The sequence below is a fragment of the Buceros rhinoceros genome, unplaced genomic scaffold (assembly GCF_000710305.1).
Source record: "Buceros rhinoceros silvestris isolate BGI_N320 unplaced genomic scaffold, ASM71030v1 scaffold7186, whole genome shotgun sequence".
Lineage (NCBI taxonomy): Eukaryota > Metazoa > Chordata > Aves > Bucerotiformes > Bucerotidae > Buceros > Buceros rhinoceros.
The window spans coordinates 2,051-21,295 of NW_010418034.1; the positions used below are offsets into that span (position 1 = coordinate 2,051).

The window sequence follows — 19,245 nt, forward strand, 5'->3', positions numbered from 1 at the left end:
TGGTGCAAGGGCCAGTTTCCAGAAAGAACTTGTATCATTTCACTCTCCTTTTTGTCATTGATGAGTGAAAAGTCCACAGATACGTGGTAGAATTAGCATGTTTGGTTCTGAGAGGAGCCTTTTATATGTGTATTCAAAACCTCTTGTAAGATTTTAGGAAGTCTTTTCTATGTAAAATGTAATGATGATCAGGATAAAGTCCTGAAAGGTGAGAAAAGAGTTTAAGTGAGTTTAAGGAACTCAAATATTTGAGTACCATATTTTTTATAGGTGATCTAAAAAGTCCTTTCGTAATTTTCCTGTAGAGTCACTAAAGTAGCTACAGTGAGTTGTGGATTCAGAGTGTAGTAGCCTATGATTTTGATTGCTGTGCCCCTCTTAATTTTTTCTGCCATTTTTAGCCCCCAGTGTTAAAGGAGATGTTTTAAGCTCAGTTCTGTGTGCAAAAGGTGAGTGTGTTTAGAGGAGACGGGCTGACTGAAGAAGGAGAAATGGGGAAAATATTTTGTGTGTAACACTGTGAAATGAGCCAGCTGGATGAGCCATACGGTAAAATTGGGTGTTGTGACAACTGCAGATTTTTAGAAGTATGGAATTACAGTGGCTTTTTTTACAGATTTTTCACAGAGGAGAAGAGTTACCTTGTAAACGGAGCCCTTTGGAAAGGATTAAAAGCGGCTTTCTTCAGTGCCGCTTGTGGTTGTGTGTCTGCAGTTACTGTCCACAGTCTCTCCTAGGGTCAGCAGAGTCAAATTAATAAGACATGGCTTGTTTTGTTTGTGGTGTTTGGAATGCTGTGACAGTGGTAAAGCTGTCAGTAGGTCATTGCAATGTAATTTCTCAGGTTAGGAGGAAAAAAACCAGAGGTAGCAGTTGAAGCTGTGCTGTGGTGGGGCAGCGAGCAGGAGGATTAAAGTATCAAAAGAAACAGACTGAAAGGGGAGTAATGTGATTGACATACTGGTACAGCCTTAGTAGGGTGGGAGCATATGCAGAATCCTGGCGACCTCCTATGTTCTCAGTAATCAGGGGGCTGCAGGGTAGCACCATGCATCAGAGTTTACATTAACTGATATTGTCTTGAGATACGTTATGGCTGTGAGCTGTGTCTCAGGTGGCACTTCCTTAGAACGCAGCCAATTCTTCCCCAGAGCCAAGAAAGACACAGAGGTGGACTTAGTGTTCCAGTATGTCACCTTCATCTTTCTGGATGACCTCTAAATGCTGACCTTACAGATTAGCTGTGTATGCAAGCAGGTGAAATTGGGAAGACCTGTTTTCACTTCATGCATTTTTACCTTTTGGTAGCGTACTTTTAGTCCATTTGTAGCAGTTACAAAAGGGGAGAAACCTGTTCTTTTGTAAGTCTTCCTGTGCAGCTAAAACAGCTTGAATGAGAGGTGCCTGTGTATGTGTTTTTATTTTCTTCCTGCTTTGCATCTTGGTGCCTGTCAGAGACTAAGACAGAGCCAAACAAACTTAATTGCAGCACTTCTTGCTTCTAGGGGAAACCTTAATTCTGAGTGCTCAAGTGCAAGTATAAAGAATCACCAGATTGTTTTTTCTGTAAAAGTGGACTAACATCTTCTAAATGAGAGTTAGACAAGGCAGTATGATTTTTTTTTTTTTTTTTTTGTGTAGCAGGTATTCTTTTATTGCAATTAACACTTTTTAGAGAGAAAAGTCTGAGTACTGTGTCTGTGAAAAAAATTAAGCTTGGCTAATGCCTTTTAATTTCTAAGAAATGATAGAAAACTGTTATAATGAACACACTCATTATATAGAGTTTTGGAGAGTTTTGGTAGAAGTCATGAGCTCAGTACTGGATCACTCATACTAGAATTATGAGTCTTTGTCTTTCTAAGAGGGACATCGGCAAGAAGACCAGACTTCTAGGTTTTCAGAAGCTTTATTTAATCTTTACGGTCTACCTGAACAACACAAAAGGTGTTTACCCAATTCTGTTTGCTCTAGGTCATTCATCTTTTGGTGTAAGTGCTGCATAGCAGCACTTAATTTGAATCCACGTGATGTTTTTTATGAAATTAGATTTTTAAATCTTGTTCTTTCTGTGCTTGTGTATTAAATATAGTGCTGTTGCTCTTAGTTAGATTTAAAATGATGGTTTGTTCCCCACTTAGGAAAACTATGAACGAATGAAAGCACTTGTAACAGAACTCCAAAAGCAAGCAGAAAAAATCAGGTTAGGTAAGTATGATAGTCTAGATTTTAGAACGCTTGTTTAATTTGATCCCAAAAACCAGTTCTGTTCTTCGGAATTTTTTTCTCCTGTTGCTGTACATTCCTTAATCAGTTTATTCAGATACGGCATATTTGCTGCATTATTGTAGTTATACTGAAATTTTCACTCATCTGTTTTAATCTAGATTTACTGTCTTCTGTCAGCTGGAAATCTTAGAAGGTTTACATCCAAGCTAACTTGGTTCAAAATTAGGGGTTTTTTAAGTAACTCAGAGTAGCTGAGAAATACATCCCTACCTCTAGTATTTCTTTGTTTATCACAGTATCTATTGCGTTAGCATTTTTTGTGTGTGCTAGTTCGATATCAGAGCACTATGCTAATGCAAGCAAATCCATAAATTACAGGAAGCAGGCATAAATGAAAGCAAGACTGATTTAGTCAAACAAAAGATTAATTTCATTGCCAAAGAGACAAAAAGTAAGCAAATAGCTAGCAAAAACTAGCAAAATATTTAGCATCAGTTAATTTTCAGTCAGTTAAGATCTTAGTAATCAATGGAATATATGTTTCTAATGGCAGCATTTTTTTAACACAGATAGGATTATTAATAAAAGGCTTTTACTGATACACTTTCCACTTCATTTGCTTCATCCGCTGCTGCCTGCTTTTGTAACAAACTGGTTTGGCAAATGTGCTTCTGTTAAGTTGCATGTTAGTCTGCTCACGTGCAACGAGGATGTTCAAAGACTACATCTGTAGTTGTGCTGGTAAAAAAAAAAAGCAAGTCTATAATAGTTTAAAAGATTTAAATCTGCATTTCATCTTCTTGGCTTGTAAGACTACCTGAATTAATTACAGTTACCTATAATTAATGGGGATGATAAAAAGAAAATGGTTCATGTATGCTTAACTGTGCTGCCAGCAGCTGAGCATGCAGGTTTAATTCTCCCCTTCTTGTGTCCATCATGGTATTGTTTGTCTCTTCATTTACCGTTTCTCATATAATGCAATTTCTTTTACATCTTTGGAACATAGCACAGTTAAGATTTTGTGTTTAGTGTTTTTTCTTGCTTGCAGTGAAACAAAGCACCGGGATTTCTTGAGAAGATGCTGAAGCTCATGAACTACCTCTGTCTTTTATGTGTGTAGAGACTGTTCAGCACTTCCCTATGTGGCTCATGAGCGTGATCGTGGCTGCCTTCTCTAATTCACATTTCACTTACCTGTTCACTTTGCTGTTACATGATCACAGAACAGGAACATGGCTCTTGTCTTTCCTCCATCTCAGGGAGCTCTGCCAGGATGTTCATACACCATTTTGAGTGACATGGACTGAGATTGCTTTGCCTATTGTTTAAGTATATGAGAAGAATTAAGTACTTATGTTGAAAAATTTTGAAGGATAAGTGCAACATATTTTTGTTTGTAAGAGCTCTCTGTCAGAGGATGTTCTCTTGCATGAGGTCTTCGTAATGAATGCTACATTACCTATTATTTCAGTGCGTGGGGCTTCTGAGAACCCATATCCCATTCTACTGAGTAATCTTCAGCTGTGTAACAAGAAGATGGTCCCTGCCCCTTAGAATTTACAGGCTATGATAAATTATTGCGGATGGATTTCTGATAGTAAGCACATGAAGCAAATGGATGCTTCTAATCTCCATGACTGGCAGCAATCGTTGCACTCCAGCAGTGTCACCGTGATCAAGTTTTTACAGATATTACTGTAAAAGGAGAGATTAGAGAAGGGGTTTCAAATTAAATTAAATGCCTCTAAGTTTGGTTCATTGTCAGGGATGCTGCTTCTCACAGTCTATAGAATGCATGCCACAGTAGACTGCATATCTGATCTTAGAAGAGAAATGTTCAGTAGAATGGGTACAGGGCCTGGGGGGCAAGCATTTACAATGAGTGCATGAAGAGAAGCAGTGCAGAGAGATGACAAAAGTCACGGGATGGAAAATCATTTTTGCAGTATCACTCTGGCTATAAATGAGAAAGGCAAGATGGAGGTCAGAAAAAATGTTATAGTTATCATGGAATCGTAGAATACCAGCTTGGAATGGACCTCAAGGATCATCTAGACCAACCATTCTTGGCAAAAGCACAGCCTGAATAAGATGGCCCAGCACCCCGTCCAGCTGAATTTTGAAAGTGTTCAATGTTGGGGTATCCTCCAATTCTGGAAGCTTCCCAGTCGTTTGACCATCTTTGCAGCCCTTCTCTGGACCCCCTCCAGCCTGTCCGCATCTTGTTTGTATAATGGGAACCAGAACTGAACACAGTATTCCAGGTGTGGCCTGACAAGCACTGATAGGTGGGATAATGACTTCTTTATTTCTGCTCGTGATGCTCTTGTTGATGCAACCCAGCATGCTGGTGGCTTTCTTTGCTGCAGCAGCACATTGTTCACTCATACTGAGCTTATTGTCCACCAGGACCCCCAGGTCCCTTTCCACAGAGGTGTTCTCCAGACAGGTAGATCCCAACCCGTGCTGCACTCCTGGATTATTTTTTCCCAGGTGCAAGATCTTACACTTGCCCTTGCTGAACTTCATCAGATTCTTGTTAGCCCACTCTTCGAGCCTATCCAAATCTTCTTGCAGGGTGGCTCTCCCTTCCAAAGTGCCCTCTTCCCCACTCAGTTTTGTGTCATCAGCAAACTTTACCAAGTGTCGCAACACGAAACGGAGCTCTGGGCTGAAGTGGGACGAATCACTCATATGCCAATGTGGTGTGTAGCGAGACCCGTTTATTGTTTACATTACATCCCAATATATAGACTCTTGTCCACTCGACTAGCTACATGGTGATTGGATAGTGTCTCTGTTACACAGACAGCACACATCTCTTAAAGCACTATAATTGGATAAAAGGGGTTAGCCCCCACGTGGTAGTATTTTGTTAGAGCTAACAAAACAAGGCTAGTAGAGATATAATTTCCCACACGATAACACTGCAGCTGGGTTCCGGCTGCTAAGTTTCCCAGAGAGAGTAGCATATTTTCATAGTTCCAATTTCTACTAGAAAAATACACCAACAATCAAGGTACACTTGATCCCATCATCCAGATCATTTATGAAGATAATAAACGATATTGGGCCCCATATTGATCCCTGGGGGACCCCACTTGTGACAGGTTGCCAGTTTGAAAAGGAGCTGTTTACCAGCACCCTCCAGGTACAGCCTGTCAGCCAGTTCCCCACCCATCACACAGACCTCTTGTCTAGACCCTGATGCATCCGTTTCTGTAGGAGACAGCTGTGGGAAGCCATATCAAAAGCCTTGGAGAAATCAAGCAGTCAGTGTCCACACTTGCCCCACATCAACCAAGGTTACTTGGTTGCAGAAGATAATCAGGTGTGCCAAGCACAGTTTGCCTTCGGTGAATCTATACTGGCTTCTGCTGATTACTGGCTTCGTTTTGTGATGGGCCCCCAGGAGGGTTTATTCCACAACTTTCCCAGGGACTGAAAAAAGACTGGCGGGCCTACAATTTCCTGGATGTGGGATCATGGTGTGGAATGTAGAGAACTTGGACGAGAGTATTGGCTCTGTGGGTGGATATGAGAAGTTGTATCTTAAGAAACTTGTACAGAAACAATTTGCAAGATTTAAACTTGGGCTGGATATACCAACCTGATGAACAGGCTGAACCAGAAATAAATTGTGGGCTTCCTGACATGCCTAGCAGGTAGGAAATGATGTGCGTAGTGATCAAGGAAGGAGGTGAGAGAAAGGGCTTGAAAGGTAGGTGTAAAAGCTCTGTTTCAGTGATGCTTAGCTGACAAAGAAATCTTGAAGTCTCAGGAGAAATGTTAGCAAAATTGTACCCCCTTTATTTTGGACAGCAGAGACAATTTTAGAGTGATGAGGTGGATTAGTGGTCTGTCTGCATAGAGAGACAGTGTTTGTATAAGCTGCTATAAAGAGGCTGAGGTGTGTCAACAAAGCTTAAGTATTGAATGACACAAAGCTCTAGAGAACAAAAGATTTAGAATTACCTAAAGTAAAGTGTTGAAATGAGGCAAAGATAAACTTGATATTAAATTCTGTGTGTCTGGGATCTTACTGTTTTGAAGGGATCTAAGGAAATGAATCCAGATTGTGTTGGGTCTTTCAAGACTGGATTCAGCATAGCTGTTTTGAACCAGTTTTGTGGAATAGTATTTTTTGTAGGTCTTACTGCTGTGTATACATGTATACATGTTTGTGTTTTCAACCCTTCTGTTCATTGCCAAGTGGTGGGGGAAGTTTCAGACCACTTCTTCACCTCAAGACTAACTGTAAAAAATGAGGCAGGAAATGGAGTGGATTCTGAAAAGCAAGCGTTTTTATCAATACCTTAGATTTGTTTGAAGTGGAAACCGTCATTTATTAAATTCATTATTAACGTCCATACTTCAAAAACTGGGAACTCATCAGTGCTTCCATTCTAAGTTTTCATATAAATGGTGATTTATCTATCTGTATCCATAGTAAATCAAACAATTTACTGTTGTATCACAGGAGGTGGAGAAAAAGCTCGTAAGCTTCACACATCAAGAGGAAAGCTGTTACCCAGAGAGAGAATTGACAGGCTTATTGATCCCGGGTAGGTACTTTCTGGTTTTTAAAACCATTCCAGGTTCTCTTTTGCAGATACTGAAACAGACTTGTTTTTTTTTTAGTTTCCATAAACACTGGCAGATAACACAACTGAAATTTTACAAAAGTGTACTTTAAAATACTCATCTCTTTTTATAAAAAAAAAATCTTAAAAAATACAACCTTTTCAGTGAGATTCAATGGCAAAAGTAGCAAATTCGCTTTTAAAATTGTGTTATATTTGTCATTATTCAGGTCTCCATTCTTGGAGTTCTCCCAGTTTGCAGGTTACCAGTTGTATGGTAATGAAGAGGTGCCAGCAGGAGGCATTATCACAGGCATCGGACGAGTATCTGGGTGAGAGATACCAGTGATCTACATTATTGATAATATGAAAAGGAAAAAGGTATAATTTTGTTCAGTTGCTGCTATTAAGCTGTCAGCATTTTTAGAGTTTCATTGCTGACACCCAAAAAATCAACGAAGTTAGTATCTTAATTTGTTCAGTATTAGCTACAAGAAAGTGATTTTATATTTTTTTTTTCATTTAGTGCATCTCTCATAATATCAGAACACACATAGAGCTTCTGGTGTCTGATGAAGGAAGGAGACTAACTAGTGCACTAGTAAGGCAGTTTTCTGAAAACAGGGTGGTATTCTTGGCTTCAGTTTTGTTCACTAAAAGTACCTTCTCGACTATTGTTGAAATTTAATATGATGCTCTACAGTGTTATTTCAGGGAGTTATGGGGCTGTGAAACGGGATATCTTAGTGTTGAGACTGCTGTTAGAATGTGCATTTGAGGGAGTGCGGGTGAAGAGGGCTCTTTCTGAGCGTGTTGCAGTTCTTAACCACCACACACACTCATTTGAAATATTTCTCTCATAAACTTCCTTTATACTTAGGGTGGAATGCTTGATTGTTGCTAATGATGCAACCGTCAAAGGTGGTACCTATTATCCCATCACTGTTAAGAAACATTTACGTGCTCAAGAAATTGCAATGCAAAACCATCTCCCATGCCTGTATTTGGGTAAGTCTCATTGCAGAACTGGCAAATGACCTTTGTTAAGGGCAACTCAGGATCTCTAGATAAGACACTGCTTTAAATAAACGTAGAGATTGATGTGTCCCCGGTTTTGACTAACCAGAGATGTATTTTAGACACGCATACTCAAATATATTTTCGCCAATACTGTGTTACCTCTATGATGGCAAGTCTTAACTGGAGGCTACCCGTAGCTTCACAGCACGGTCTTCTGCACTGCCGTAGGGCTGGGATCATAGCATGTGGATATAGCTATGCAAATGGGTCACTTCTTATTCCTTTCCCTTCTGTCATGCTTTAGTAATCCATCCTGTAGTCTCATCCAGTCTTAATTCAAATTACAGTTTGGGGGAAAAAAAAAAGTTGTTTTGCTTTTTGATGGAGCGTGCAGCTGTGTGAGAGAACATAGCAAAGAAATAGAAAAAGTATCAGTGCTAAAAGCATCAATAATAGTTTTACTGAAGCAGAAATTTCATTGGATATTATTTTGTATTTTGAGTTTAGTCTATTAAATCAGTATTTAGCCAAACCTTCATGTAAATCTTACTTTTGTATACTTTTATTGAAGATTAAGATCAGAGTGCCAAGTGTCCTTAGTATATTACAGGTAGTATTCTCTTAGCATGGTTTTGTAGAAATACAATAGCTTTCTGCCCAGTCTAATGACTTTTGAATCCGTTAGCCCATTTCAGCCAAGTTTGACAGAGTGGTTTAAGAGAGTGTGTATTCCTGTGAATTTTGTGTAAGTCTGCATCAGAGACTCTTTTGTCTCCATTTAAAAAACAGATTGGTTTAGCCCTTGTCGGCTCTGCTTGTCTTAGCAACTTGCATAGCACCTGAGAGGCATTAGTTGGTTTGCCAGTTGAGATTCCTGTACTGGCGAAATAGTTGACATAAATACAGGCCCTGGCCAGTCTAAACTTTTGTAATTTTTTGCCCTTGGCTGACAGGCCAAACATGCAAAGAATACTAAGGGCAAGATTAGAAGAAATGTGAACCTGAAAGCACTGGTGAGGTGGGTACAGGGACATTGTGGGTGGGGATTTTGTGGCATTGTCATACTGTGACGGAAAGAGTCTTGTAGGGCAGAGGAGGGCTAAATTTTCTTAGTCATAAGAACCAGAAGAAACATAGCTTTGCTGTTTGAAAAACAGCTATGATTATCAGCAAATGCTATCTGTTCAGACAACTTGGTTTCTCAGTGAGTTATCAGTGAGCAGTTTCGTACAGTTCTGCTGGTTTAAGATCTTATGGAATGAGAAACATTGTGACATAGATGTGCCTTTGAAACAAATGTTTTTCCACCTTCAAGATGTATAGTACCTGTATACATACTGCTCATCACTCGAACCTGGTGAGTTATTTTACCTTTGCAATTTCTGTAGTTGGGCTTGTTTCGGTTCATTTCAGCTGGGCAGTTAACAGGGAGTGCTTCATAGTCAGTCAGCACTTTGCTGACCATGTGGTTTTCATGCCTCTGAGCTGCCTTTTCCCTCAGCAGTAGGTGTTAATTCTGGTGTGGGCATTTGGTTCTATTTAAGACTGAGTCAGTCACTGGTGTGGGCCTGTGTGTGTGTGTGTGTAGTTTCCTGAGTTGATGCTGGTTTGGGAAAGCAATGAAGTGAAAATAATCAAAACCATGCTTCACAATCCAGCTGAATGTGGGGCATTACTGGCTGCGATCATGCAACATGAGAATGTGCATATGTAGTGTTGCTTGCAGGTAAAAATTAATTACCAGGAACCAGAATTCTCAGGGATGCTTGGCCTCCCTATGCATTTCCTTCTAGTCTTCTTCTTTGGAGTCTTACGACATGAAGTATTTTCATTATTCGCGAGTGGAAAGAGAGCTGCAGTTGGAGACCTGTAAGCTGGAGGGCACATCAGGAGGCAATAATAAACTGGACATAATAATATATACATAATAAATGAAGGACATAATAAATGAAGGTTCCTAAAGATGGTATAAGATCTTCTGTATGTCTCTATAATCAAGATATGGAAGTGTGCATGCTGTACCGCTTGAACTCGGTGGTTTGTCTCACCCTTTTCTAGAACTGGTGTCAGTTGCAATAGGATAATTTAGTTAAAGTTATGCATTGGAAGTGTTCTTATTTTAAATGTTTGCAATAAGATGAGTTTAGAAGTTTGTACTAGGGAGGAACGATTGCATCCCTTAAGCACTTCTGAATTTATTTTCCATTAGAATGATTGGGATGGATTTTATTTTGGTGGTTGGGGGGTTGTTACTATTTTTAATACATACCATGTTAGTGACAGTAAATGCTGTATTTTTAAATTTACATATATTTTACCAACATCTTAAGTATATAACACTGCTCAAAGACATGTTAATATATTTTCACTCATTCTAGTTGATTCAGGAGGAGCAAATTTACCTCGGCAAGCAGAAGTATTTCCAGATCGAGATCATTTTGGCCGTATTTTCTATAATCAAGCAGTCATGTCCTCACAAGGAATTCCACAGGTAATTTACCTAAGAATGAAATGCACTAATTAGTTTTTATGCTTGCTGCCTTTACCTGATTTCAGGGCTTGTACCCATGCTTTATTTTTGACAGCACAGTGTTGTGCTGACCTGATGACCAAGTCTGGGGATTGGAGGCACTGTAAACACAGTATCTGTCCACAAAAAGTCATTATAGTTTTGAAGATGCTGTCTCCTTTCTTGGCCTTAGTGTTAATTACATGACCTACCTGCTCCTGTCTCGGAGTGGGAGAAAAAAAGACTTGACAACATGGTGTGTATGACCATGTGAGGAAGTACTGCAAAATCTCTGGGAACAGTTCTGCATCAGTGCTGTAAAGGTGAGGACTCCTTTGATGATGGCTAATAAATGAGACATACTTTCCACTAACAGAGGGTTGTGTGTATTTATATATCCATTTTATACACTGCTGTGCTGTATGATGAAACAGCCCTAACAATCAAGATATTTTCTAACATATTAATGATGCCTAGAATCCCTGTTAAGTTATAATACCTGGATTTAGAAGTGGTTTTGTGTCATTGGTGTTTCAGGAGTGTGTATGGGTTAGTTTTTTGATGCAGGTGGCATGCTGGAAGCGCACCTCTGGGTCTGTTACTCATGAAGAATGTAGAACCCTCTGAGAATGTGATTGCTGATGGCAGCCTTGGCTGCAGTGAAAGTGGAGTGCAGAGTGTAAGGTCCCAGACGTGAGGAAGGCAAGTAGCAGAATAAAGACCCTGGCAAGAAATGTTGGGCTTGTTAAGGAAATTGTTAGCAGGGACCTGTGAGAGGCTGCCAGGAAGGGCAGAGGAGTCTGTGGTTTTTGAAGATAACCTCCACCAAATAACGGAACGCTTCAGGAAAGCAGATGAGCAGGTTGTACCTACAGGGTTGCTGTCTAGTCAGTTAACCGCCAGCCTCTTCATATGTTTTTTTAGCTCTCTCATATGCCCGCCTTGTGCTCCACAGGCCAAGGAACTCAAGCTTACTTAACTGTTCAGGAATACTTCCAAACCTTCGGTGTCCCTAGTTCTATCTCCTGTAAATCTTTCCCCAGGTCTTGTTATATTTTTTTGAGATGAAGGAGCCAGACTGTTCTACTCAATGTATCTACTCATGATGGATATATTTAATAGAACAGTGGTATACACTATTATATTTTCTATTCCTTTGCCAGTAGTTCCTAACATCTTTGATTTGACTGCTAATTCGTGAGCTGATGTTTTCATCAAATCATCTTAATTTCAAGAGCCTGCTCCTAGGTGCAGCTGTCAGTTCAATGCCTACCATTTTGTATTGGCTAGGTGAAACATGAAGGCAATTTTCAGGATATTTCAGCCAAGAAGAAAAATTATTTTATAACAATGGGGCTAGAAATAGATGTTGAAACCTCAAGCAGAGTAAGTGTTTAGCTAACTTGCTGTTTAATCTGAGTACTGTCATGAAAGTTGGTTTTCTACCTGTAGTTGTTGTGGCCTGCCTGAAGGTCTTATTTCATCTCTTCCATCAGCCCTTCTCAGATTTGTCCTTAAAGTGTTTCGGGTTTTTGCCTTTTTTCAGTTGACTGTGGTGCTTTTAATTTCTCCCTCCAATTTTACCTAATTTACACTCCTACTGCAGCTTTAAATTGCATTGATGTCTGTATAGCTGTGAATTAGAAAGCTGTGATTAACTTCTCGTTAGCTGCTTCGTAAGCTCTCTACGCTTACATGTTGCTTGGTTACAATGGGGAGCCAATCAATTGGTATGAAATCCTGTATGTGCATTTAGAATTGTTGATTTTTTTTTTTTATTGCGCTTTTAATTAATTTCCTGTGGAGTATCTCAAAGAATAAAGTTAGGAAGTAGTACATTAGTTGGGAATTGGAGATTGTGCTACCTGACAAGAGATTTTGTTTTTTTCTGATATATTGTCAACGGTTGGCTGAGGTGAGCCAGGTCCGATGACAATAATACCCTTCCCTATCCCACCAGAGATAGGGAAGAGAGAAGAGAATTAGTGAGACCTCTAAATGTTTCGGGAAACTGAAACAAACTTTAATAACACCACAAACAGGGATATATTAAATACAAAGGAAAACCAGTGAGATACTGAGGGGTTTGGGAAGGCGAGGGTTAACCCGCGGTCGGTAGCAAAAGCGAAACTCGACCTGCGGCAGTGATCTGAGATAGCAGCGGCCACGTGGTTCTGCTGCGTGACTGGAACACAAACCCGCGCAATTACGAATTACCCGGCAGCATGAGATAAAGTAGAATTGGCACAAAGTCCTACCAGTCTCTATCGCGGATTGAGGCAAAGCAAAAGCAAACAGCTCTCGGGTGCATGGGCAGTCCAGACTCGGCTCAGCACTTGCAGCGGGGCTCCAGTGTAGCGCACCAAGGCAGCGCGGCGGCTTTTTGGGTACAGTAGCTCCGGACTGCGAAAGCAGCTCAGTTGGCTCTCGAGTGCGGCGGAAAAGCAGCGACCGACGGCAGGGTGGCAAAGGGGCTCGGTCCCCGCGGTGCAGCGGAAAGCAGCGAGCCAGCAAAAGGCTCAGCTCCGGCACGCAGCTTGGCGGTTTCTGCGGCAACGGAGCGGCTCAGTGGTGGTCCGGGCACGCAATGGCTTTTCTTTTCCACAGCCCCGGGACGAGCAGCATGCAGCGTGGCTCCGGGACGAGCGGGGCTCCGTTCTTGGCGGCTCAGCAGCGGTTCCCGGTGCAGCTCGTGCTGGCAGGGACGGAACAGGTCCCGACAAGCTGCAACGGTTCCGGGGAAAGCGCAGCTCGGCAGTGGTCCAGGGCAGCTGGTGCAGCACAAGCAGTGGTGGTCCGGGGGGTGGCAGAGAGCGCGGAAAGACTGACTCTAGCACGGGCGTGGTGCAGCTTTTAAAGGAACAGCAGCGCGAAAATCGAACAGACCTGTGAAAACTTTTAACCAATGAGGATGCTGCTAATGTCACATGGCAGGGAATACGAATACTATTGGTTAGTTCAAAGGAGATCTTTGCTAACCTACCACATATGTACATATTCCAATTTATGTACTGGGAAGAGTAACACCTGAGTTAAAGTTTAAATGCAGGCTATTTTTCAGCATGAGCATGGTAAAATTGAGAGTAGGAAAAAAACACAAATCCTTGAGAAAAAAATCAAATTAATTTTTTCCCCAAGTTTCTTCTGTTTCTAGAGGCTTGTGCTCTCTTTGTAGTTACAAGGAGGTATTTATTAAATGCACAACAGAAATTCTGCAGATTAATCATGTGACTCAATATAGTTTAAGATACTGAAAACTGTTTGCTAAGAAAGCTATTTGATTTGATATGTTCACCTGCATAGCTCATCTACTCCTGCTTTAGCTACAGGTAAAGTGATTTGGAAATTTTATTTCTGTCTGCTGTTTTCCTTTAAAAGCAAGCATTAAATTAGCATTTAACACGGAACACTACTTGGTGTTGGTTTAGAAATATTTCCAAAGTCATCACAAAATAACATTATTTTGTGGTTGAGTTTTGTTTGGTTGGGTTTTGTTGTTGTTGTTATGTTGTGGTTGTGAAAGGAAGTGTTCAATTAGGCAATTACTTTCTTATCATCTGACTTTTCCGTATGAGTATTCTGTATCTTCTGCTTCACAAGCTTTGCAGGGGTCTTTGGAGGAGCTGCCCTGAAGAAGTTAAGAAACTTAGTGATAAGTGAGAAACTTCCATGATCATATGCTGCTACAGTATTCATCATGTGTGAGGTCAAGTCAGTTTTGTAAAAGTGTCACCAAAATATTCCTGGTAGAAATTGTTCCTTGGATACATATTAATCTCAAAATTAGGCAAAAGGATGAAACAAATTATAGGCTTTAGCATGAATGATGAAATATTCAGTATGCCTTGAAGAGGCAGGGGCAGAGTTAAATAGTTGATCCATTGAAGAACAGTAGTTACACGGTAGTAGATGAGAGAAATTTTCTTCCAAGTATGTTAACATTGGTGAAATTCTGCCGATAAGCAACACCTGATGTTCTGACAATACCAGGAGCAACCTCTAGGTTTTAACCATTTACCTCTCATCAGTAAGAGCAAATTTCTTTGTCTAACATTCCACATACATAGTTCATGGTACTTCTTGTATGAATTTTTGTGCAGATTGGCCTGAAGTTCAAGAGACTTGAAAACTAGAGAGATTCCGTATTTCTTTTTTTTTTTTTTCAAGAAAAGCTTACACATAGTAAAAGGATTGCTCTGTCAGGCAAAAATAATATTGCAGAGCTATCCCAGAACCGATATTAATATCAATAGAATATAAATTGGTAGCATATGCATTTGCAGTTTTTAAGGGTTGGGTAATTTCATTAATTTGTGTTTTCTGTTTTCCCAATAGATAGCAGTAGTAATGGGATCCTGTACAGCAGGAGGAGCATACGTACCTGCCATGGCTGATGAAAGTATTATTGTTGGCAAACAGGGAACAATATTCTTGGGAGGGCCGCCACTGGTAAGGATACAGAAGTTTCTGGTAACATACCCCCCCAAATTAGTGCTACTGACAACTGTACAGCTTAAACTATTGCAACCTTTCTTGATGTGTTATTTCCAGAATCTCTGGAGAGAAGTTTGTGTTTTTGAAGTTTATCTGAATGTTTGTATCCTAAATTAAATCTTTTCTGTCTGTTAGAGGTTTATATGTAAATCAGACTTTGTTAAGGTGTTTTTATAGTACTGCTTTTAGATTACCATGCACATTTTAAATTATAAAAATGCTTTGTACATTTTGTAGTGTCTAGGCTTGATTTCAAAAAAATGACAAGCATGCGTAATGTGTCTTAAGAGTCAACATCAGAGAACTTCGGAAGCAGGACTAATCTGCTATATTTTCTGTCAGTTTACAGACAGAGGAGATGCACTTATGAAGGAGTTTGTCATCATTTCCTTACTTTCTTAGTAAGGAAACGGTTGCTAAGGAAACTCACCTGAAGAACTGCTGTGACTTAAAAGTTCCTTTATTGTGGAACTCATAGTGGAGTTTGTGACTGTTGAAAATACTGTAGCATAAGACAGCTTTACAATTATAGTAGCTTGGTTCCAACAGGAAAGGGAATGCTTGAGTGGGGTTTATTTTTTTAAAACAGTAGTACCAGTGTATGTGCTAGTGTAGGCTTAGTTTTATTCTGATACAAACAATAACCTTTTCTTAAAAAGATTATTTCATTTAACAGAAGTAAATGGAATTTACAGATGTAAATGGAATTAACAGAGTACAGGAATTTCTGGTAGTAAATGTTGCCGGAGCTTGCACGTGGGACAGCACCCAGCAGAACTATTCCAGTCTCAGTGAAGTCTGACTGGATAAGCTTGCTTTATTGAAATAGTCTAATATTTTTCTCTTGAACAAACTGGTCTGAGGCAGCATGTTGTCTCTGTTTTGGTTATAATCTTTTGGGAACTTTTAGGTGTGATTCTTGTGACAAAGCCAAGTGCAAATCAAATGTCTCTTAAAAAGTCCTTCCAATCTGAGCAGGCCTAGTTGAAGAAATCAGTTTGTAACAGCATCGCTAATGAAGGTACTGCTCCACTAAAAGTAACTAGGGAGGGGGGACCCTGCTGGAAGTCACTTCTTTCCACAGCTTCAGACACTGGGAAAATGTAGCAGGTCTTATAAACTGTGGGAAGAACGACCACTGACATATTTGTTTATTGACCAGTTTCTAAAGTACCATTGTGTTAATTTCCTTAAAAGCATGAAGAATTTGCCTGTGTTTAGTGTTCACGTGTATAGCACTGCCCTCATGTCCACTGCATATATTTGTATTTCATTCTTCTTCTTTAGGGTGTTTTTTTTCTCCACCCTGTCATCTTGTCCTAAAAGTGGACTTTGCATTTTCTACCCTGTTTTGCTTCCAAAATTCAGTGTATAGATGAATATTAAATTTTTATGCAGCTTAAAAAAAAACTTACCATTTATGCAGACATACTTTTCTGTGACTGGTAAGTGCTAATTACTGTTCCAGAACATCCTAAATAAATTCAGAATGTAACTGGCATATCAAAAGCAGCAGGGACACACACATATATAAGTAGAAGGATAGCTTTGTTGTCTGCTGTACTAAAAAACCGCATTTGGCTTGAAGTGGTTTATTATTTTGGTGGAGGCTTTCCAAGTTGACAAGATGAAAAAAGTTATCAGCAAAAACAGATGAAGTAATTAGTGCAATTATGTCATTTAATGCTAATTTATTTACTGCTCGTTAGATTTTAGAATTCTAGAATTTCTTCGTCTGTTGGAATTTCTTTGGTGGTAGTTGTTTGAAATGTCTTACCTAGGTCTCTGTTCCTTTTTGTCTTGTATTAGTCTCTTTCAGCTTATTTATGGGTACACAAAGACAAATCCTTCCTCAAAGTTAAGCAATTTTCTGTAAATTTCTTACTGTAATTTAGATATAAGGAGTTTTTTGGTGAAAAGTGGCATAAATATGAATGAAGATATTAGCTGAGAATAACAGTTGAATGAGTAACACTGCGTGATTCATACATCTTTGTATTGAGATAAGGAAATTAATATGATGAAAGAAACAAACTTCTACATCAGACTGTTACTAACTTGGTTATTGTGTTACAAATAACTGCCTTGGTCCAGGAGCTGGAGCTGTCTGGAGCTGTCTGGAGCTGTCTAAGCTGTCTAAGTACAAAAACTCTTTCTAGGTCCATCATATTTCATTAGTTTAGAGCCAGTGGCATATAAAGTGGCAGTACTGCCTTTGGGGCTTACTTCAGAGTAATTTTTCTGCAGAAACTCAGCTGGTAAATCTGAAAGACTGAGCAAACTCAGCTCTTCAGACATGGTATTTCCATTGGCAAGAGTGCTGGGGAGTACTGTGCACATGGAGTGATTCTGCTTGGAGCGATGTTAGACCTGGAAAGGCTCATCAGACTCTGGGAGATGCCTTGGCTGCAGTGAGTAATGTGTCCTGGAGAGTGTACTTAAAGCCAGTTTCTTTCTTTCCAAGCTCCAGCAGTCAGCAGGTTCAAAATAAGACAGCTAATACTCAGTACTACCCAGAAAGCTGGCTAGGAAGCTGAAATAAAGGGAATTGGGGTCTCTTGTTCTAAGAGGATGGTAATTGTTACACACTGCAAGGGAATTTAGGTCATATATGCGTAGCACGTGAGCACGTAGCACTTTTGCCAGGATAGGCAGCTGAAAAAGGGTGGCCTGAGTCACGTCTCAAAGGGAAGACTTTGGTAGGCAACTCGGTGATTGCAAGGATGTGGTGAAGTTAGAAAGAACAAAAACTCTTCACTGCTCCCACAGGAAGTTTTCACAACTATCCTCCCATTTAATTTGTTATTTAGCAACGCAGAGATGTAATGATCCCTATCTTTGTGTGTATAGATCAAACTTTAATATCCCTACGTGTCAGCTTTTCTGTTCGGTAGAACTTTTCGTATTCTCACTGAAAATATTTCACTTGCCTTTCTCTAAGAATCAAAATTACTTCCGACTCCTGTAGAAGCTTCCGTTCCATGTAGTAGCAGATATTGTAGCCATTATTGTGTATGCTGTGTTCCCCAAAATGCCTTTCCTATATGAAGAAAATTGGATTGGCTTTTATCGCTCAATTGCCTAAAACAAAACATCCTAAAGAAGCTGAAGAGCATCTCTGGTGTTACTTCTAATTACTCTTGGGATGTGTATGCTAAAAAAAAAGTGAATTTCAGGTACAGTCTAAAATCTAAAGTGCAAGTTTCTTTGGCTTTCTTTTTAGAAAGGTGAGGAGTGGTGACTTCATGAGCAGATGGATCTCAGCAGTAACAGGAGAAGTGTCACAGTAGCCATAACAGCTAGGGCCATTCTTCTGCACTCCCCCAAGCTGAGGAATCTGTATCCTAACCCTTGGCAATACTGCTTAGTAGCTCAAGATGATGCATTAACCTGTAGGCTTCTGCATCCTGTTCCAGAAACCTGTGATTCTTCCTTTCTCGGAGAGAGTTAACTACTTCCTGTGCTCAGCAGTGAAGGGAAGTCTGGTGAAAAAGGAGGAGTTTGTCAAATCTTGTCATAGACCCTTAGGATCAGCTAAGCTCAGCTGTAAACCTAACCCTGCCAAGTCCACCATTAAACCATGTCCCTCAGCACCACATCTGCGTGCCTCCAGGGATGGTAACTCGACCACTTCCTTGGGCAGCCTGTTTCAGGGCTTGACAACCCTTTCAGTAAATAAATTTTCTCTAATTTCTCTTAGAAGAATGTTCTTCTGTTTCTTCTTCAGTGAAGACTCAAGTTATGTCTCTAACAGAAACTTTTCATTAATTAGTATGAGAATGCCACAGCTTCATACATAGGTAGCCATTCAAATGTAAAAGTAAAAATCCTACTAGTGAAGAAATGTCTATACTGAATTACTTAATTTTACAAACCTGACAGTCTGTAAGTATTTGTGTGTGTGTATATATATTTATTTATATATTTAGTGTGCTTCGGTCTTAGATGTGAATCTTGGAAACTGAAATCTGTTTTGGAAGTGGTGAGAGTTTTCTCTTCCCTTATCTCTTAACGCTACCTCTGTACTCACCATGTGAGATGAGTAATGGTTTCACCAGCTTGCAAGGAATCCTTTTCAAAGCAGTTACAGTAGAGTTGAAATGTGTCAAGGAAGGGGGTTTTTCCATGCAGTAAATGACACTGCTTTAAGGACTTCGCTCTAGAATTATCCTGTCAGATCTAAGATTCAACAGATCTAGACTTAGATTGTGCATTGCAGGTAATTTTATGGAGACATCATACTTGATCCAAACAGTTTTAGGCCATTAATACGATTTTTAAAGAAAATTGTTCTTACAAAATTATTGTGTGTTTAATGGAAGATGTAGAAAATAAAACTGCTTACGATAGTTTTATGTTTAATGTTTAAGTAAGTTAAAATTCGCAGAAGAGTTTGTTTAGGGTAAG

The 19,245-nt window shown here is 39.8% G+C and overlaps 1 protein-coding gene across 1 annotated transcript in view; it reads left to right on the plus strand.

Moving 5' to 3' along the window:
• The first annotated feature begins 2,147 nt into the window (after positions 1 to 2,147).
• MCCC2 (methylcrotonoyl-CoA carboxylase 2 (beta)) overlaps positions 2,148 to 19,245 on the plus strand; it is a 33,208-nt gene continuing 16,110 nt past the window's right edge. The window contains exons 1-6 of the mRNA XM_010138376.1: positions 2,148 to 2,208; positions 6,713 to 6,797; positions 7,046 to 7,147; positions 7,696 to 7,823; positions 10,214 to 10,326; positions 14,680 to 14,793. Of these exons, the coding sequence (XP_010136678.1) occupies positions 2,157 to 2,208; positions 6,713 to 6,797; positions 7,046 to 7,147; positions 7,696 to 7,823; positions 10,214 to 10,326; positions 14,680 to 14,793 (594 nt within the window). The 5' untranslated portion in view covers positions 2,148 to 2,156. The remainder of the gene's footprint in view (positions 2,209 to 6,712; positions 6,798 to 7,045; positions 7,148 to 7,695; positions 7,824 to 10,213; positions 10,327 to 14,679; positions 14,794 to 19,245) is intronic.